Here is a 22,002-nt window from a genome sequence, read left to right as displayed (position 1 = left end):
TAACAACTTATAAAATACAAGTATATTCCAATGATTGAGAGAATTTTTAGATAATGACCAAAAGTAAAACCGTGGGCTTAGTTTCAAAACAGACAATATCTCATCATTGTAGAGTTGTGTGTAAAATAACCTTATAAAAATAGTACTTATAAAATATCCCCTCAGATAAATACCACAAAATAATAACATTTTAGAAAAAATATTTTTATTTGATATTTATTAAATATTTTATCAATAATATTAAATATTATATGAATTTTGTCTTTTTATGTATTTTACTTTAAGAATATGTTTTAGAATTCGTAAGATTGAAATGGAAAGTAATATATTTAATAATATTATATTCATCAAATTAATATATTAAAAAGAAATGTATTTGTTGATTATATATATGTGAACGGAGATAATAAGGCATTAATTACATTCTAAATATTATGAACCCAACTTTATTTGTTGGGATCATAGTCATCGTTTGTACAAAGATTCCCTCTACTCTATTCTTTATATAGGAGGAGCTTTTCACTCTCACGCATGATCACGGTCTTCTTCAGTTCATCATATCATAATTACATGCACGAGATTTAATTTCTACTCTTTTTCATCTTCTTAGAGTTTCAGGAAAAGACAATCTTACCATGGCTTCCACTTTTGGGGGTGTCAGTGGTTCAGACACAGAGAAGGAGGACCAAGAATGCCCCGTGAAACAAGTAGAACTCACCGTGCCAAAAACCGATGACCCCACCATGCATATTCTCACGTTCAGAATGTGGGTTCTTGGCATTGTTTCATGCGTGTTATTGTCCTTTGTGAACCAGTTCTTTTGGTACAGAACACAGCCTCTGAGTGTGACCTCAGTTTCTGCTCAGATTGCTGTGGTTCCTATTGGCCACTTCATGGCAAGGACTTTGCCGACACGTGTGTTCTTCAAGGACACAAGGTTTGAGTTCTCACTCAATAGAGGACCCTTCAATATCAAAGAACATGTTCTCATAACCATCTTTGCCAATTCCGGTGCTGGAACTGTGTATGCTACTCATATTCTGAGTGCAGTGAAGCTTATATATAAAAGAAAGCTTGATTTCCTCCCTGCCTTACTAGTCATGTTAACTACTCAGGTTCTCTTTCATCCATGATCCCATTTCTCTTTCAATTTTGAATTCCACTTAACACAATATCCAAACAACGAATTATAGTCCAAAGAATTTTGAACCTCCTAGAATATTACTTTACAAAACATTGGTATAATACATACATATGTTATTAAGGTGACTATGATTAGAGAATAGCACCAAAAATATCATCAGTATTGTAACTATAAGTTTTGTTCTATTACTTTTTCCCTTCTTAAAAAACTTCATCCAAACACAAGGGAGAGATTTTTGTAATGAGAGAAATATACATGATGCAATAAATTAACCCTCTTCCTCGAAGTTGTAACACAAAATATAAAAGATCAAAAGCCTTTGTGAGAAATCGTTTACTTTCGATTTCCTTATTCAAATCAAGTTGAAGGTGCAGGTTGGTTTTACTTGGCCATATTACTTCCTTGTGATCACCTACATTTTATGATTCTTGATATTTTCACTAGATAAAAATATTTGGTTTTTTTAATCAATATTCAGTCGTGTCCCGACAAATCTGCTGTTTCATCTTTGACCCATTATTATTTGCTAATGGATATTCAATAATGCTTGCGATTATAATATTCTTAGTTTAGTCCCTAGTTTATGTGGAAATGATTGTCGTAGTTTACTCTTATACTATGGATATTGTCCTATGTTATGCTTTGTTATTCAATTTTAGGTGCTGGGGTTTGGTTGGGCAGGACTGTTCCGGAAATTTTTGGTTGAGCCAGGGGAAATGTGGTGGCCTTCTAATCTGGTTCAGGTCTCATTATTCAGGTGAATTCCATGTAACTAATGTCTTAGTACCATTTAAAAGAATGAAACTATGCTGATCCAGTACATGAATGCAGTGCTCTACATGAGAAAGGAAAAAGGCCTAAAGGAGGCACAACACGTACTCAATTTTTCCTCCTTGTCTTGATCTCTGGCTTGGCTTACTATGTGTTTCCTGGCTATCTATTTTCAATGTTGACATCATTCTCTTGGATGTGTTGGGTTGCTCCCAAGTCTGTCCTAGTGCAACAGCTTGGTTCTGGCTTGAGGGGTCTTGGAATTGCAGCATTTGGAATTGATTGGTCTACAATTTCTGCTTACCTTGGAAGTCCACTAGCTAGCCCATGGTTTGCAACTGCTAATGTTGCTGTTGGCTTTGTTTTTGTTATGTATGTGATGACACCAATTGCTTACTGGCTAAACGCCTATGATGCCAAGACTTATCCAATATTTTCAAGTAAGCTGTTCATGGGAAACGGTTCAGTGTATGACATTTTAACCATTGTCAACTCGGATTTCCATCTTGATCGGCAAGCTTATGCAACCAATGGATCTGTGCATCTCAGCACCTTCTTTGCAATGACATATGGCCTTGGATTCGCAGCACTCTCTGCTACAGTTGTGCATGTTCTGCTCTTTCATGGAAGGTAGCCACTAACTGGATCGTCTGATTTTATCATCAATATGACATGTGTTAAGACTTTAGAATTTAGATATATATCCTCCTCACTGCCCTTTTAGAAAAATCATTTACGTAGCTCTTGAATAGACTTCATTCTGAACTTATATTAAACACCTTAAAGTTCAAGTTTGTTTTTGTCAACAAACATGTTTTATGTTCCTTTAACAGCAGAAACTTGTTCAGCCCTAAACTGAATTTCCACATATTTATGTTATCAATTACTTTAATGAGTTCTTCTTATAGAGAAGATGAAAGTATTCAAGTAATATTTGATATGAAACTCAGCACAGTCCTCACCATATTCCAATTTATATGTGTTGGAATATGTTGTCTTTTGAAACATTAATTTCATTTACACTTACCATATGGCCTATGCAGGGAAATATGGATTCAAAGTAAAAGGGCATTTGCAGACAGTAAAAAAATTGACATACACACAAGACTCATGAGAAGGTACAAATCAGTCCCCATGTGGTGGTTTCACATCATTCTAGTAGTGAACATAGCTGTTATTATATTCATTTGTGAGCACTACAAGGAATCACTCCAGTTGCCTTGGTGGGGTGTATTGCTAGCTTGTGCAATATCTGTTTTCTTCACTCTTCCGATTGGTGTAATAACAGCTACTACAAATCAGGTATCCCAACATTTCACTTACTGATCTTGCTAATTTACATTGGTGCTAAGGAAAATTCTCAAAGAGCTCATCTTTTTCTTCTTAACAGCAACCTGGTTTAAACATCATCACAGAATACATAATTGGTTACATGTATCCAGAGCGCCCTGTGGCTAACATGTGCTTCAAGGTGTATGGCTACATCAGCATGACTCAAGCACTAACCTTTTTACAAGACTTCAAACTTGGACACTACATGAAGATTCCACCAAGAACAATGTTCATGGCACAGGTAAGTTTTGATTCCTGTCATTTTTTTGGTCTAAACTACAGGTATCCTCCACCGGAGGTAATCCTGTTCAAGTCAGATAGGACCACTATGGATGATAGAGCTCTTCCTCGCAGTGTTTTAAAAACCGGATCGAACCGGCCGGTCGGACCGGAAACCGGTGGTCCAGCCGGTCCGAATTTTAAATTAGATCGGTTATGCAGTCGACCTGTTTCAAACCGGATTGGACCGGTCAATTTTCGGTTCAACCGGTGAACCGGTGGGTCAAACCGATTCAACCACACTTTTTTAAAAAAAATATATATATATTTATTATTTATTTTTTTAAGAGACCATAAACCTAAAAAATAATAATGAAAATTGAATCTCTTAATGGAAGAGCAAATAGTCTTATTAAATATAACAATGACTACTTTACTAATTTATTTGTTTGTAATATATACAACTTAAATAACTTTTATAGTATATTATTAATTTTAAATTATATATTTAATAATATAATATCTATGTAGATATTACATATATTATTTTGTGATATCAATTGCAAGCATATTATATATGTACATATTATTTATATTTTTAATTTATATTAATATACAGTTTAACATGTAATTTTTTAATGTATTTTTTTACAAAACAAAAATAAAAATAATTTTAAATAAGTTAGGAAAATTGAAATTTAAAATAAGATGAATTTATTAAAATTTATAAGTATAAAATATATTTAATATAAATATTTTTTTAAAAAAAAATAATAAAAATCGAGTCATGCGGTTCAACTTATGATCCACTGGTTCAACCTTTAACCCACTGACCCAGTACCTTAACCGGTTTGATAACCGGTCCGGTTTTTAAAACTATGCTTCCCCGGAGTGGTTTCTGTTATTTTAAATGTAGACTACAAGAGTAAGTAGAGCACATATTAAGAAACTAAATGTGGTTGCATGTTGCATTGTATGTAGGTGGTAGGAACAGTGTTATCAGTATTTGTGTACACAATAACAGCATGGTGGTTGATGAGAACGATCCCTAACCTTTGTGATACCTCGATTCTGCCTCCTGATAGCCCTTGGACTTGCCCAATGGACAATGTGTTCTTTGATGCATCAGTTATATGGGGTCTTCTTGGACCACGCAGGATCTTTGGAGACCTAGGTGAATATTCCAAAATGAATTGGTTCTTCCTTGGTGGAGTTATTGCTCCCTTACTAGTTTGGCTTGCTCACAAGGCATTTCCGGGACAAAAGTGGATAACTCTGATTCACATGCCTGTTTTGTTGGGTGCTACATCAATGATGCCACCAGCAACCGCGGTGAACTTCACTAGTTGGATACTAGTGGCCTTTCTCTCAGGGTTTGTTGTATATAGATATAGGCAAGAGTGGTGGAAGCGTTACAATTATGTAATGTCTGGTGGTCTTGATGCTGGAACTGCCTTTATGACAATCTTGCTGTTTCTTGCTTTGAACAATAACAACGTTATGCTTAACTGGTGGGGAAATAATCCTGAAGGCTGCCCCTTGGCTTCTTGTCCTATTGCTAAAGGGGTTGTAATTGATGGTTGCCCGGTTTACTGATCATTCTAGGATGAGATTACAGTATCTAAGATCCTCTCTCATTGGACTTAGTGGATTACTTGTACACATCACTCATTTATACTTTTTTTAATACTTGAAGTATCCGATTCCTCCAACTCAACACTACCAAGAAGAAAATTACTAAACTAGGTCCACAAATAACTTTACATCTTATATTTTATTAAAATTAATTGCTACCAGCCTTTTTTTTTATAATATTATTATTATTATTGTTAGTTTTAACAAAAAAATTAATAAAAAAAAGGTTAGCATGTGTGCTTAAGCACAGGGTGCTTATCAAGGCTATGCTCCGACAGTGAATGAATGCTCAACATATCCAGATAAAAATGTATTATTCACTATCTTTTATTAGTTAAAATTTATTAAAAATTACAAAATTATGTGTAAGATTCATTAGAGCATCTCTGATGGAGGTTGGTTATAAGTAACTCTTATTACCGATGCTCTTAGTATTTATACTCACTACTCGAGCTTGAAATAATTCATTAAGTTGGAATAATTTCGCCTCGGTTGATTCGAGCCCTGTTAGAATTCATTAAATAACGATTAAGATACACACTTTTGTGGTTTATGATAAAATTTAAACCTTTAATAAAAGGTTGGCCTGAAAGAACGTGCTGAGAGCATTACCATTTATCTTCTAAGATTTCATTGTTGGACTAGCTTCAGTCTCGTTTAAAATTTACGGAAAACTTATGTCTTGAGATAATTTCCCTTTGCCATCCATCTGTATAGCAATCTGATCATGCAAGGATAGATTCCTAGAACGTGGCAAATCGTTCACGTCATCTTCTGGAATTAAAATTTAGAATGTGCAAAAATTTTAACACCTAAATTGTAATTGCAGCCAGTTTTTCATTTCTATACATTAAAATCTTCTGTCTCCAATCCGTGTCCCCAAATCTTGTTCCTCCAATCACAAAATGTCATCTAGATTATCATATTATTATTTTTAATTTTAATTCTGATTTTTAAAATATATAACCGATTCTGTTACGGCTTTCTTTCATGTCCGTTTCTCACCGCAATATTCTTCGTAAAAAGTGCGACATTTCTATCAAAATTACTGGCATGCCATTGCGGATGAAAATATATCTTGATTTTATGGGTAGCATAGCGTTTGAATTCTACCCAGCCAAAAAGTGCCCAAAAAAAAAGAAAAAAGAAAAAAAAATAATTTAGGGAAAAGGAATAAACTTTGTCACGTACACTACATGATGAAGATCTGATATTGTTATATTAACAAAATTATTATTTTGTTAAATAGTTATATAATTTTTTTTCAAATATATTTATTTCTAAGAAAATATTTATTTCTATTTTATAATTTCAGGAATACGATTCACATAAATATTATAAATAGGAAAATTATTTTTAGATATATTTTTTTAAAACATTATTATATTTAAATATTTTGTTAAATAGTTATGTAATTTTTTTTCAAATATAACATCTTTTTGATTATTCCTTTTTCACTTAACGTTCCTTTCTATTATTGATTATTTTACTTGTTGTGTGTGCCCTCCATTATCATTAGCCTGGTGCTAACATCCAGCCCCCTATTTTCGAGTTCTTCGACAGCCCTTGTGCCTCCACTCATCACTCTTGTTGCTTTGTCTCTCTTTTGACAAACAGATCTAAAAATGCGTTAAAGACTTTATTGACAAGGTCTCACGTAAGTCATTTTCATGTTTCTCATTACCTTTTGGTTTCTCCTACTACTATTCTTTTTCTCCACTTCACATTACATAATTTGTGGTTTTCTTCTTGATTTAAGATTTATTTGATCTCTTTAAACATCGTGTTTTTTTTTCTTTTTGTTTGACTCTAATTTTGTTGGATTGTTACACAAGTTCATTCTTTATTTGATACGTATCTAATTCTTGGTCACTTGTTTAGAGCATTGTGTTATGGCTGAAGAAGAGCATCAAGATATGGGCATTGATAATGTGGATGAAATTGAAGGAAATTTTTTTTGATATAATACATGATACAATTCCTAGTCAATTTATTCCAAAAGTTGGGATGGAGTTTGAGACTGAAGATGCAGCATATAATTTTTACAATGATTATGCTTATAGAGTAGGTTTCAGTGTGAGGATTAGCAAAGGGCATAAAGATAAATATGGGAAGATAGTCAATAGAGTATTTTGTTGTTCATGCGAAGGATATCGTGGGAAAGATAAGCGAGAAGATAATGTCAAAAATCCTCGACCACAATCAAGATTTGGTTGTTTGGAAAAGATGAAAGTTAATAGTCGTTTAACAGGAAAGTATCGTGTAACTGAATTTATTGCTGAGCATGCACATGAGACTACAACTCCTAGTAAGAGTCATTTGCTTAGATCTCAAAGGAAAATGACTATTCCTCAAGTAGCCGAGGTTCATTTAGCTGATGATTCTGGAATCACTCCAAAAGCAAGTTGTGAGTTATTGGCTAGGCAAGCTGGTGGTCGTGAAAATCTTGGATTCATTCCCGAAGACTATAGAAATTATTTACGTTCCAAGAGAACAATGCAAATGAAGTCAGGAGATACAGGTGGTGTGCTAGAGTACTTGCAAAAAATGCAATTAGAAGATTCTAATTTCTTTTATGCAATACAAGTCGATGAGGATGACTTAATTACTAATATCTTTTGGGCTGATGTGAAGATGATGATTGATTATTCATATTTTGGTGATGTTGTTTGTTTTGATACTACTTATAGAAAAAATAAAGAAGGTCGTCCATTTGCAATGTTTGTTGGAGTCAATCATCATAAGCTTACCATTATTTTTGGAGCAGCATTATTATATGATGAAACGGCTGAAAGTTTTATTTGGTTGTTCAATACTTTTGCTAAAGCTATGTCAAAAAAGAAACCAAAGACTATTCTTACTGACCAAGATGCAGCAATGGCAAAGGCATTAGCTTTGGTATGGCCAGAAACATGCCACCGCCTCTGTATTTGGCATTTGTATCAAAATGCATTAAAGAAATTGAGTATAGTGTTTGGGAAGTTTAAAGACTTCAGTAAGGATTTTAATAAATGCATATATGAATATGAAGAGGAAGAAGAGTTTATAATAGCTTGGAACAATATGCTTGAGAAATATGATCTTAAAGACAATAGTTGGTTGAAACAGAATTTTTCTTTAAAGGAGAAATGGACATTAGTTTATGGTCGAGAGAACTTTTGTGCAGACATGACTACCACACAACGAAATGAGAGTATGAATAATGTAATTAAAAAATATGTGAGTTATCAACATGATTTACTAAGATTTTTTCATCATTTTCAGAGAATGGTAGAGGATTGTCGATATGAGGAATCAAAGGAAGATTTTAAAGCAACCCAAAGAAGTTTAATTCTGTCATTTGATGTGGAAATTCTACAGCATGCGGCAACAATTTATACTCCTGCAATATTTAAGATAATCCAACACGAGGTATCAAGTGGTTATGATTGTAGTATGTATATTTCCTCTCAAAATGGGGAAGTTACTAAATATAAAGTTACCTCATATAAGAAGTTATTTCAACATACTGTCCATTATGACTCCTCTATTGGTTCAGTGAAGTGTAGTTGTAAAAGGTATATGAGTTTGCAGGGATTTTATGCTCACATGCTCTCAAAGTTCTCTCTTCAAGAAATGTTATGAAAATTCCTGCTATGTATGTATTAAAGAGATGGACAAAACATGCAAAAATGGGAAATGGCATACCAACTAACCATTCTATAATCCATGAGGACCCTAAGGCAAAAATAGGTATGCGCTATAAAGACATATGTAGGATGCAAGTTCAGTTAGCAACTAAAGGAGCGATAACTGAAGAAACATATAATATAGCTATTAGTTATTTGACCAAGGCCATGAATGATATAGATGTATGTCTTGAAGGTAGAGACAAGGAAGCTAGTACTAGTGATGGTTCACTTATAAATATTGAAAAAGGTTGGTGTAGTGGGAATAAGGATAATGTGAAAGGAATAAAGACCAAAGAAAGATTTCGAGGATCATCTACTAGGCCAAAAGGTATTCTTGAAAGAAGAAAAAAGAAGAAAACTATGCAACAAGATGAACCTTCCATGAAGAACTTAGATAATGATTTGCCTTCATCTCAATTTAGTCAGGTATTCTCTAATTTATTTTACTTTTTATTTTTCATGCTAATTTATAATCTATATGATAATTTGTAATTGTTATTAAAATTGTATTATTTAGTTTCCCACATATGTTGCCAACAATACATTCATGGAGTCAAGTAGTAACATGAGCATGACAGAGTTGTTACAGGTGATAAATTATAATGCCTTATATTTTTGTTAGTTTAATATTTCTTTTAAATTACATTTATAAAATGGGGTATATATATGTATATGTACAGGCACAACTATCTAGCATTGAAGATGGAACAAATGATGTTACAAATTCTCAAAGCAAAGAAGGACAAAATGATCTGTGAAGCAATTTGGTCGTAGAGAGTTTTTATAAACATCAAGATGTTTCAATGATTCTAGTTTAAAATTTTGGTTATATGTATTTTTCAAACTTTGCAAATACACTATTGCAATTTAGATATTTTCTTGGCCTTTTATCGTAGAAATAAAATTTCTCACTTTATTAGATAATCTTATTATGATCAAACAAGAAACTCATTTGATGTTATTGTTAATACAAAATAAAAATTATAGCAATAAAATAACCTCTGATATTTTTTATTATTAATGAATTTATAATACATCAATACAATTTTACTAGCTCATATTTGACGTTTACAATTGAGTAATTTGCAATCTTTACATATCAAAAGTCAAAATGTAATTTAGTCTTCAACAATCACATATAGTTGAAATTCAGAATCTAATGCATTCACTGATGCATCCTTGTGTGTTTGTAGTCTTGGTGAAGTTTTGTGTTTGGTAGAGGACCCATTGGTGTGATCAATAAATTAAAAACTTGTTAGTTTTAGTCTCACTAACCTGTACAATATTAGATCTTATAATCAGTGTGTAAGTTATTAGAATATCAATATAAAAAAAGAATGCTAGGAAAAAAATTATTATAAATAGGAAAGTTATTTTTTATTTCTTAGAAATATGACGATGAACAATATCTATTACATATTCTTTTAGGCCTTTTATTTTTATTTATTTTATTTAAATTATTTTGAATTTAAAAATATTTAAATATAATAATTTTTTAAAAAATATATCTAAAAATAATTTTCCTATTTATAATATTTATGTGAATCGTATTCTTGAAATTACAAAATAAAAATAGATATTTTCTTAGAAATAAAATATATTTAAAATATATATATATATACATATATATATATAACTACTTAACAAAATAATAATTTTGTTAATATAACAGTATCAGATCTTTATCATATAGTATACGTGGCAAAGTTTATTCCTTTTTCCTGAATTATTTTCTTTTTTTTTTTTTTTGGCACTTTTTGGCTGGGTAAAATTCAAACGCTATGCTACCTATAAAATCAAGCTATATTTTCATCCGCAATGGCATGCCAGTAATTTTGATAGAAATGTCGCACTTTTTACAAAGAACATTGCGGTGAGAAACGGATGTGAGAGAAAAAGTAGTGACAGAATCGGTTATAGCTTTTGAAAATCAAAATTAAAATAAAAAATAATGATGTAATAATCTAGATGTCATATTATGATTGGAGGGACAGGATTTGAGGACAGGGTTGGAGATAGAAGATTTGAATCTGTCGAGGTCTTATTTGCTACAAACAGAAAGAAAAACAACCACAGTATCCAAACGCGATCGTAAAGACATAAAAAACTTTAAAACTTTCCCATGTGCATCAAACCCTTAACCCACGTGGAAATAAAAAAAATGGCTATTGCTTCGGTGCCCTTTTATTTTAGAGAAATTATATGGTATCCATCTTATTCAAGAGGTACCAGTACAGTTTTTTATATTTTATATTTTTAATAATTTATTTAAATAACATTTATGATATTTTATTCTTTCAAATTTTAAATTATTTAGTGATTTTATTTTTATTTTATATATTTTAATTTATTTGTAATAATATTATTATATATTTAAATAGTTTAATTTTAATAATTTTTTAAGTATATTTTTATTTTTTCATTTAAATTTTTTGAATTTCTATATTTTAATTTTAATAATTTTTTAAGTATATTTTTTGTCTTTTTGTCTTAAATTTTTAAATTTCTTTATTGTAATTTTAATAATTTTTTATTTCTATTATTTATTAATTTTTTTCTTTTTTTTTTTAATATTTTATAATATTATTGAAATTTTATAATTTTAATCTCTATAATTTTATCTTACTTTTTATTTTATAAGTATAATTTGGATTATTCATTTTATAATTAAATTAATTTTTATAAAATCTTTTATGAATTTACATAGAAAAATGTGTTGAAACCCCTCGATCTTTGAAGGTACCGTAGCAACTCCCTTTATTTTAAGGGGTTGTGGTGCCCCTTATATGAGAACAAATCACAAATTGACATGTGGCATTAATGAGGTGACTCACTGTTATATGGGTGGTTTGAAACTTTAACATTTCGTAAAGGGACAAGAAGGTAATTTCACCGAAGGCTATCAACGTAAAATTGCCCTTCTCCACTGAGGGCTTCGTATTTTCATTTTTGAGCCCCGTTATTGAACCGTAAAATTGGCGTTTTCAAGCGAGGTGGTTGCGACTGTGATTTTTGAATACGCACGCGAAGACTTGTTGTTCTCCGGCGAAGGAACTTTGTTTGTGAGGCGTAAAGTGTCATCATCTCCGATGAAATAATTGTCCGACGAGGCATTTGATCGGAGTGGTTATCTGTTGGTGTCAGTCATACATGTAAGTGTTATGTTCCAGATACCTTTTCCATAGTTGTGTTCCCGAAAATAATATTTTTTATATGGTTCGGTTTGTTTTGTGGGTAATTTGAAATTCTGATTTAAGGTTTAGTTACTTTGATTGTGTTGTTTAGTAATATTTGTGTTCGATTTTTCACATACTATACAGATGGCAAATTTGAATGATGAAGCATGTGTTAATTTAAGTGATGATGAAGAGTGTAGTTTTAATGACATTGATATTTGTAAAGATAGTGATATTGAAAATTATGAAGAAGAAAATGAAGATATTTCTAATGATAGCGAAAGTGAAAGTCATAAAGTAGAAAATGTAGGTTTGAGTGGATTTGAATACAAAAGTTATATTAATTTAACAGCAGATGAGATTTTGGAGATGGAGTTCTGTAGTAAACATGATGCTTATAAATTCTATTTTGGTTATGCAAAGTATCATGGTTTTGGTGTTAGAAAAGATGAAGTTGGTTTTACAAAAATCACAATATTGTAATGCGCCAATTTTTGTGCAAATAGGTGGGTTTGAGGGATAAGAAACACTTTATTAAAGATGATAGGAAAAAACAACATAGACCTTTGACACAAACCAATTGTAAAGCAAAATTACGTGTTCGTTTAGATGAAAGTAGCTATAAATGGAAAGTGGTATCATTTGAGGCAAGTCATAATCATATTAGATGTGAAAATAAATTGATCAATTAATCCCTACATATCGTGGGCTGTGTAGTGCAGACAAAGCACATGTTGATTCGTTGCATGCTCAAGGTGTAAGAACATGTCACATAATGGGTTTCATGATGGAGCAAAAGGGGGGCTCTGTTGGTTTAGGGTTCAATAAGAAAGATGTTTATAATCATATTTCACAACATAGACTATGTAAAGTTGAATGGGGGGATGTAATGGCTGCCTTAAATTATTTACAAGGAAAGGCAGATAATGATGCAATGTTTTTTTTTAAGATATATTGTTGGCAATGAAGGTCAACTGAAGCACCTATTTTGGTCTGATGGTACCAGCAGATCTGATTTCCAATGTTTTGGAGATGTTGTTGCATTTGATAGCACGTACAAGAAAAATAAGTACAATAAGCCTTTAGTAATTTTTTCTGGAAAAATCATCATTCTCAAACTGTGATATTTGGTTGTAGTGTTGTTTTAGACGAAACAATTGAAACATACAAGTGAGTGTTACAAACATTTTTAGATGCAATGTGCAACAAACAACCGAAGTCCATTGTCACAGATGGTGATGGAGCAATGAGGGAGGCAATAAAATAGGTGTTTCTAAATGCTACACATAGACTTTGTGGTTGGCATTTGCAAAAAAATGTCTGTCAAAATGTTAAGAATTCGAATTTCTAAGTTGACTTCAAAAGAGCAATGTATGGTAATTTTTCATCAAGTGAATTTGAAAAATTTTGGCAGAAGTTAGTTGTTAAGCATCAGGTTGAAGATAACAATTGGGTTAGTGAAGTTTATAGGAAGAGGCACATGTGGGCTCATGCATATCTTCGTGATAAATTTTTTGTAGGAATAAGGACAACGTCATTATGTGAAGGGATTAATTCTTGTATCAAAACCTATATAAGGAGGAAAAATACAATTGTTGAGTTGTTGTATAATTTTGAGCACTCTTTAAGGGATTTTAGGTACAATGAATTAGTTTCAGATTATAATTCATTATATATTGAACCTGTTCTTACATCCTCTATTCCAAAAATTGAGCGAAAGGCTACTAATTTATTCACAAGAAATATTTTTAAACAAGTGTCATTAGAAATTATTACTGTTGGATCTTTGAATGTGACAAAGAGATTTGAAGTTGAGGATAAGGTTTCTTTTAAGGTGGACAAATTTTGTGAGCGTCATCATGAACATGATGTTGGATATGATAAACAAGAAGGTAAATTTGTGTGTGATTGCATGATGTATGAGTTTTGTGGCTTTCCATGCTCGCACATAATATGTGTAATGCGATATGAACACATGAAGTGTTTTCCAAGTATTTTGATTTGCAAGAGATGGTTGAAGGATGCTAAAAGTTCATATATGTCATCTTTTGAGTCAGAAGTTAAAGATACTGATATGATGGTTATGGCTCGTTTTACATCATTGGTTGCGTGTTGTAACAGTCTGTGCAGTATTACAGCAAAAAAATCTGATAGTTTCAATTTTATTAGAAATGAAGTCCTCAAGTTAAAAGAAAACGTTGAAAAGAAGTTGCAATTAAATGATAAGTGTGAAAGAAACGATTTTTGTGATCTAAATGTCATTAAGACAAAAGGTGCTCCAGTAACAAAAAAAACAAAAAAAGAATAGTAGAAAATGTTCTAACTGCAAGAAATCTAGTCACTTTATAACAACATGCCCTGCTATTGTTTCTCAGGAGCATCATGTAAGTGAAATTGATGGTGTTTGTGGGTCAAAAAATGCAGCTATTACAACTGCAAGAGATAAAGTAAAGGTAATTTGTTGGAATTTAAATATTTTCAATGATAAATTGATGTTAATCCCTATATTCATTTATATTGAAGTTGTTATAATTTGTTTCAGGGTAAACAACCAATGATGAAGGCTTGGGTAAGTAATGAATAAGTTTTAAAAGATAATGACAAAAATGTTATGTCATGAATTATATTGTATTAAAAATAGAATATAAATGACATAAGTCATTTTTGTACGACAGAATGAAGCAAAGTATGGATGTGGGGAGGGCACAACAAAGGTTAAGAATGATAAGGGTTGTGAGGTTAATAGTTTGAATCAATTCCCACAACAACCAATTTTGTCAATGCCTAATCCATTGGGCACGTATATGGTTAGTTATTTTAATTTTCAGACTTAATTTGTGTGATTTGAATATTTAAAACAGTTTATTATAATGAAGTGTAGACATGTTATACACGGCTTAAGGTAAATTTTTTAATGTGTCAGGCAACACAATATATGAGTCCTTCGCCAGTATGGTTTGGCTCAAGTGGTGTTAATATTGAATTTGATGAAGGTGGAGTAATGTCGATTCCAAATTTGATGCCCACATATATGGTTAGTTTGTATATAATGATAATTATTTTGGTTGATTTTGATTTATTTGGTCTTTCTAATAAATTAATTGTTATATTGGAATAATTATTTCAGAATTATGGTGTTCCTTCGAATTTTAATTATGGAGGTGGTTGGTGTGAATTCCTACATAGTATGATAAAAAATCAAGGTGAATGATGTAAGTTAATGTAATTGTTTGATTGAATTTGATTTGGCATAAATAAAGTGTATGATACATGAAATATTACAAAAACTAAACAGTAATTTCATTTTTTTTGTGATGTTGGACCAATGAGTGATTGATGGAGGAATTTGTTAGTTTGTTGTGCAAAGGATGACTAAGTTGTTGGTGATGAGATCGTATTTTCACGCCATCGTTGTACTGCATAATCCTATTTAAACAATTCATAATGAATACCGATGTATATAACTTATATTTTAATTTAAATTATTTGAATTTTGTACTTTAATTAGAAACAATGTGTACGAAAAGAAAAAATTAATTTGTTGGGTAAATATGAATAAAAAAAACTGATACTAATGTTTAAAAAAGTATTAAAGAATAAAAAAAAGGTTATGTCAAATGTGTAAATATAATTGTTATAAATTATATTAAAATTAATAAAGTATTATATTATTATTATGACACCTATTGAAGGAAAAAACACTTGTTGTCATACATGTTTGCATAAAGAATGAACCGTTTTGACACGTGTATTGGTAACGAGTATTGGCAATGAAGAGACTTGTATTGGTTTAAAGTTGAAAACTTGGAAGTTGCAACACCACATTTTACAACCAGCCTTGGTAACCGGTATGAATTCGAAAAGACAAAATTTGTTTCGTAACTTTCGAATAATGATTCAAATCCTATGAAGTGACGTTATGTGCCATAATGGGCCTTATCAGTTTATATTTTTTTTGCGATATTTTTTTCATAATGTTATATAGATGTTGATGACATACAGCCATACAAGAAAAAGTATGCATCTAAGTTGTGTTGTTTGTTAGGGTTTATGTTACTGGAAAACTTTTTGTGTTGTTTGCACTTTTTGTTCGTCAAAATGGACAAGTGTGTTTATGATGCTGAAGAAGCAATGGAAACAATGAAAGATATCAAAAATGTCATTTTCATGTTGAATATTTGGATGCATATGTAAGTAAAAACATCGTCTTTTATATTATTCATCTAAAATTATATTTGAAAATAAAGTTTATGATTTGATTGTTGTATGTAACTTTGTCATTTTATTGTTGTATGTAACTTTCTGATTTTATTGTTGAATGTAGAGAAAAATAAGATTGTTGTTATTGTTTTCACTTGATTATTATAATGACATTACTGGTTACTCTGGAAGATCCTATGGGAAATAATTTTGAAGTTTTTGTTAGGGAAAAAAATGGATGAGTTTATTTGACTGAAGGGAAAGAAGGTATTGGTCCTTTTTATGAGCTTCATAGATGTGATTGGCTGACACTTATATTTCTGGATGTAAATTTCTTTTTTATGATAGTTAAAGGTAGATTAGGTGATGAAGTGAATTATCCGAAGACAAAGAGGGTTTTCAAACTTAGGAACCAATCTCAGTTTGTAACTTGTAGTATAAGTTGCAACGAGGTGCTAGTAGACATTTGGCATCATTCTCAGTTTTTACATAAAGTGCATAAACAAATGAATGTCGTTGATGTTAGCACATCTATTCTGGTATGTAATTCAAATACAACTTACATTTAATGAATATATATATATATATATATATATATATATATATTAATTATAAAAATAGTTTAATATTGATTGTTCTACACTTAATTTGTTTGTTTACAGAGATTGCCAATTGGATTTTGTGAAAATGGTATTTCGAAAACTGCAAAACATATTGATTTAGTTGATCATACTGGCAACATATTTGAATACAATATAGGTCAGGAAAATGAATCAAGCCTGCACTACAATTTGAGTAAAGGATGAACTGAGTTTTGCAGAATCAACAATATGCAGGAAGGATCTACTATTGTATTTGGAGTTATGGAAGATAAGGATAATTGTATTTACTCATATTTAGTTTAATTTTACAATAGATTTTATAATGGTCTATATGGTATTAATGTTCTTTAGACATAAATTATGGATAATTTCAGTATTTTTATTAATAGAAGGGACAGAATTGGCTTACGATGTTAGTAAATTCTAATGGCATACAATGAAATGAATATGTTGAAGATTAATATAAATTTTAGTTGAACGTCACGGTGGTTTATTAATGATTCAATTTACAGAATATTAACATTTACATTGATGGGAAATTAAAAAAGGGTTTTGATTTAAATGTGAAGTCCGATTTGTAATGGATTGATACAAAAGTTGAGTAATGCACCATATAATAGCTGGTGTAGTGATTTGACTGACGCAGACTTGAGTTAGTTGACAGATTCACGGTGATTGTTGCCAGCGTGGAGCCACGTGGCATGTGGTGAAGAAGGCACAAGTGTCTGGTGCGCGTTCTGCAGATCTTGATCAGCCTCCTATGTATCTCATTGAACAAATCAACAAGTTTCATGTCTTCATTTTGTTTGATAAGCCTTCCAGTAGATGGCATTTGCATCACATAATCAAGACTGTATTCGGTTTCAAATATGTGAAGATTTTGAAACACAAGTGCAAACACTATTGGTGAAGCCATACTTCAAAGTAACTGCTATAATTTAAACTTGCAGAGGAACTTCAACCTTTTTCTTTCTCAAGACTTTGAACTTATAAGACATTCATCATGTTATATTTTTAGGCCCATGTGACACACTACAAGGACCCTACATTATTTAAAGATAATACACATATACTGTGGGAATTGTAAACAAATAACTAAAAATACATTTAACACAATCAAGTGTACAAATAATAATAATGTTCTCGAAATTTAAATTTTACAATCCAAATAAAACATTAAATTACACACATCCAAATTAAAAAACAAGGTTAACTTAAAGTACATTAATTATTTCCTCATTGATTCATATTTCCTTCGGAATAACCTTAAATAAACATGCAACAAACAATTATCATATAATACAAATTATTTAATATACATTATTAAAATTTTTGCAAATTAAATTTCACTATCTATACCCACCCATTGTACATTATTTTTTGTTATGTTCAAGAAGTAAGGACTACAAATACGAGCTGGGGCAAACACAACAATCTGAACAAAAATTTAACTAAATTAATTCAACATTTAATTAATTTTTTATATAATCATATACAACAAATATTATCTATTTCAAAACTAACACACAACCGACAACAATGTCTTCCCCATATTGTGGGTGCTGCTTTGCCTTGTAATGTAAGCTTGCACCAATCGTTGTAGTTGGGTCCTAAAATCAATATACTTAATTATTTAAATACATTCTTCTTTATCATGTATCAAAAAATCACTATACCTTCAAGTTAATAGTATAATTTTTGTTCCCAGTTGGTGTCATAAAGTCCACAAAAGCAACAAAAGTTGCAACTCTTTCTAAATTATGGGCTATATTGATCAATGTTGTCACTTCTGGAAGCCCTTTTGTTAATAAAAACATAGAATGCACACTACTACAAAAAGAGTAATCTAAGTCGCTCAATCTAAGTCGGTTTATTAAAAAATGATGTAAAATAAGATGCGGTGACATTTTTGTAAATAAAAGGAATGTAATCTACGACGGTTTAAACAATACCCGTAGTAGAATAGCTTACACAAATATATCTACGACGGTTTTAAGTAAAACCGACTTAGATGTTAAGTGATCTACATCAGTTTTTATATAAAACTGACTTAGATGGAGACCGAAAAATAACCCCGCTCATTCTCTCTCAATTCATGCGTGCCCTTCGGTCTCCTAGCCACATTCTCTCTGGCCTCCTCCGCCCTCCGCTCCTGTGCCTGCTTTATCCTCTCCTTCCACTCTTCCGCAGAATTAAAAGATAAATTCCCCTCTTTCCACATTCCTTAACCCTTCCACATTCCTTAAAACTGACTTAACGCAGTTTTTATGTATAACTTCCCTTAACCCTTCCGCAGGACGTTGCCCCTTCCGCTCACTTCCTCCGCCCCAATCGCTACCTCACCGCTCTCAAGCTCGATTGCGCTTGCGTCGACGATTCCGCAGGATGTTAAGTGAATTCTTTTTGTAAGGTAGTGATTGTTTGAGACTCTTCTGGCCTTTATTCTTCTTGGTTCTCTATTCTCTGTTCTCTGTTCTTGTTAGGTGTTCTTCACAGTTCCTTCGCAATAGTCTCTGATTTTAGTTTTAATAATTATTTTATGAATGTTACTGAGATAACTTTGGCAAAGCTGTTTGATAAGGTTTAGGGGTACTAAATGTTTGAAGTCAAACTTCCTATGCATTTAGTTTCTGTTTGAACTCGTAGTGTTTTTGAGCTACTATATATGTTCTATAATTATTTTGGCTGTTTAACTTTTAATGTACAAAAAAATTGTAAGGGATGATCTTAGGGAGATAAAATGTTTTTTTAATTGTTACTGTGTTAATTAAAAACCTCTTGACTATTTAGTGGAACTCCTATTTATATTCACTGCATTACTTCTAACCTGACATTGTTGCTTCCATAGGGATGGCCAATGTCCTGAATATAGCGGGGAGGAGCAAGCTATTTGTGCTGTTGGTCTTGCAAAATCAAAAAACCTAGTGTTTTTGTTGAAGCTATCCAATATCTTTTAGTTTTAGCAACACCTGTTGAGGTATTAACCATTTTATATTTTAGTGATTTTTCAAGGACTTGTGTACATGAATATTGTACCTAAGAACCAATTATTTTTGTTACGTGTTAAATTGCTTATTGTGTGGGTTGGTTTTCCATTCAAATACTTTTCTGTCATTTTTTCTGCCTGTAGCACTGGTACAATATCTTTTTTTTTTCCTTTCTTGAATCTTCAAGTTGAACATTTCTTAATTGTTGATCAAAATGTTCAACTTGGTTTTATGTGGTTCTCTCTCTGGATATGGCTGAATAGTATCCTTTTGGCTTTCTGGTAGCCTGCTAATTGGGCAAAAAAAAGTTTTTCCCTGAAGTTTTCCAGTAGCATTGATAAAGATCTCAAGTAGTTTGGTTAGCTTTCATAATTATTTATGCCTTCATTTCTATTCCAGTTCATTTTACAAAGTAGTTGGAGAATTTGTTATTCTATTGGATTTGGTTCCCTTTGTGGGCTTGAGTCCAAACAATGAATTGATGAAATTTATCAAGTAATGCAGGAAAACAGAGACTTAATCCAGAGATCACAGAAACTGAATAAGAAAGAAACATAAATGGAGCATTACAGTGACCAGGCTAGCTCTCGAAGGGCCTAGCTTCCTCCTATGTCCTACTGTTCCCAATGATTTCTTTCTTGCCTTTTCTCTCTCCATTTTGTCTACTTGTAACACCCTTAACAAACTTCACACCTTCCTCACTCTTCCCCTCCCCTGCATCCATGTGCCTAGACAGTAAAAAGAGAATCCCCTTATGCATATCCATTGTACCTCACCTGTGTTGCTCATGTGGGTCCTTAATCACTTTCCTTTCTCCTCACATAGACTCTTGTTATAATAGGGTATCTATCACAATGCTTAAAAGAGAGATTTTCATGGTTTAATTTTTGTTCTTATGGATGAAAGTCACAAAATGTTAGGAGTTCATTCTGATAAAATAGATGATATATAATTTGGATTCTTACTTCATAGTAAACAATTTTTAACAACCTGTATAGAACTACTTTCTTAAGTCATCAAGATGGAAAATATGCATGACTGATTTGTATAATCTCATTATGGACTTCAAATTTTTTTTTTCTTCCTTTTACCTGGGTGGTGTAACACGGTATTATGTGTATCTGATTTCTTTCTCGTAGATTTAAAGGTTATGATTTGAACGTTGATTTGTGCTGTAAGTAGCTAGATTGGATCTTTTACTCCAAATTGACTATGCACTGATCTATCACTTTTACTGCCATTTTTTTTCATTAAAATGTTAAGCATTAATATGATAACTTTAACTATAGTTAAAGTATTTGTTTCTTCCAAATATATAATATTTATTTATAATGGTTAAGTGTTATTAATTAATAACATCTATCTTCACCAAAACTTACTAGCATAAGTGGTTCAGAACTTGTTTTGGTCAATCAAGAATTGTTCCTTGACTTGGATAAGAATGTACAATCTATAAATAATAATACTTAACATTTAATAAGTTGATTGTTTCATTTGGACATTATAGTTCATAGAGCACATACTCTGACTTAAATGAGAAGAGTTAATAAAGAAAACTAAACTATAGGCATTATTATGGTATTTGCTTCTTTTTTTTTTTAATTCTTTTTTGGTGGTAAACTGTTGAATCTAGTATTTCGTTTAATCATGATGATGAATCTGATCTTGCTTTATTAAGAAAATTAAAGTGCAAAACCATTCTACATCAATGATATATTACTGCTTATGGTAGTTACATTTTGCAGGGATACCCTTTTGAAATCAACTGGAGCAGCATTTATTCTGACCCAGCTCAATCTCTGGTTGTTGACATAGGAAGTGGTAATTTTTTTTTAAGAAAAAAAAAAGTTAATGTTCACTATGTGTGTATCTAATAAAATTTTGTAACTATTAACATGTATGTAGTTCTCGAGCACTAAAAAATATATTAACAGTTTCTGTCAATATATATATATATATATTAAAAGTTTATGTGAACATATGGTCATTACATACATTTTCTTTTAATCATAAAATTGTCGTATTAGATTCTCAAATTCTGTAATAAAAGAAGATGGAGCAGGGGACTCAGAAAGAGCTGAATCAATATAAAACTAATGTTACTTGTTTTTTCTTGACATGTGTACTTGCATTGCTATTACAGGCAATGGAATTTTTCTTCTTGAAATGGCTAGAAGGAGGCAAGATTTAAACTTTCTTGGTTTGGAGATCAATGAAAAGGTTCCGTACTTGTTATATCCTCTTCCTTCTACCATGACATTTATT

At 31.4% G+C, this 22,002-nt stretch overlaps 3 protein-coding genes across 4 annotated transcripts; all 3 read left to right on the top strand.

Moving 5' to 3' along the window:
* Positions 1-419: 419 nt before the first annotated feature.
* Positions 420-5,179, top strand: LOC109807312 (oligopeptide transporter 6). 2 transcript variants are annotated; one of them, XM_020369833.3, is made up of 6 exons: positions 420-1,115; positions 1,804-1,901; positions 1,976-2,545; positions 2,959-3,217; positions 3,306-3,488; positions 4,448-5,179. In XM_020369833.3, the coding sequence occupies exons 1-6, from the start codon at positions 636-638 to the stop codon at positions 5,060-5,062; spliced, it is 2,205 nt and encodes a 734-aa protein (XP_020225422.2). In that variant the 5' UTR covers positions 420-635; the 3' UTR covers positions 5,063-5,179. The 2 variants fall into 2 exon arrangements, with proteins under 2 accessions (XP_020225422.2, XP_020225423.2); XM_020369834.3 differs by having other exon boundaries at positions 986-1,115; positions 1,826-1,901.
* A 1,929-nt stretch (positions 5,180-7,108) lies between these two features.
* Positions 7,109-9,530, top strand: LOC145958662 (protein FAR1-RELATED SEQUENCE 5-like). The gene is made up of 6 exons (XM_083076171.1): positions 7,109-7,635; positions 7,792-8,305; positions 8,366-8,534; positions 8,675-9,198; positions 9,290-9,361; positions 9,453-9,530. The coding sequence occupies exons 1-6, from the start codon at positions 7,109-7,111 to the stop codon at positions 9,528-9,530; spliced, it is 1,884 nt and encodes a 627-aa protein (XP_082932297.1).
* A 1,013-nt stretch (positions 9,531-10,543) lies between these two features.
* Positions 10,544-15,860, top strand: LOC145958859 (uncharacterized). Its single transcript, XM_083076398.1, has 6 exons — positions 10,544-11,924; positions 14,324-14,401; positions 14,491-14,517; positions 14,624-14,755; positions 14,872-14,982; positions 15,076-15,860. Exons 3-6 carry the CDS (start codon positions 14,503-14,505, stop codon positions 15,157-15,159), a joined length of 342 nt encoding a protein of 113 aa, XP_082932524.1. The 5' UTR covers positions 10,544-11,924; positions 14,324-14,401; positions 14,491-14,502; the 3' UTR covers positions 15,160-15,860.
* The last annotated feature ends 6,142 nt before the right edge of the window (positions 15,861-22,002 follow it).

Source organism: Cajanus cajan, chromosome 6, assembly GCF_000230855.2.
Source record: "Cajanus cajan strain Asha chromosome 6, NIPB_CcT2T_4, whole genome shotgun sequence".
In the NCBI taxonomy this organism is placed as follows: domain Eukaryota; kingdom Viridiplantae; phylum Streptophyta; class Magnoliopsida; order Fabales; family Fabaceae; genus Cajanus; species Cajanus cajan.
This window is presented reverse-complemented; position numbering and strand designations above follow the sequence as displayed.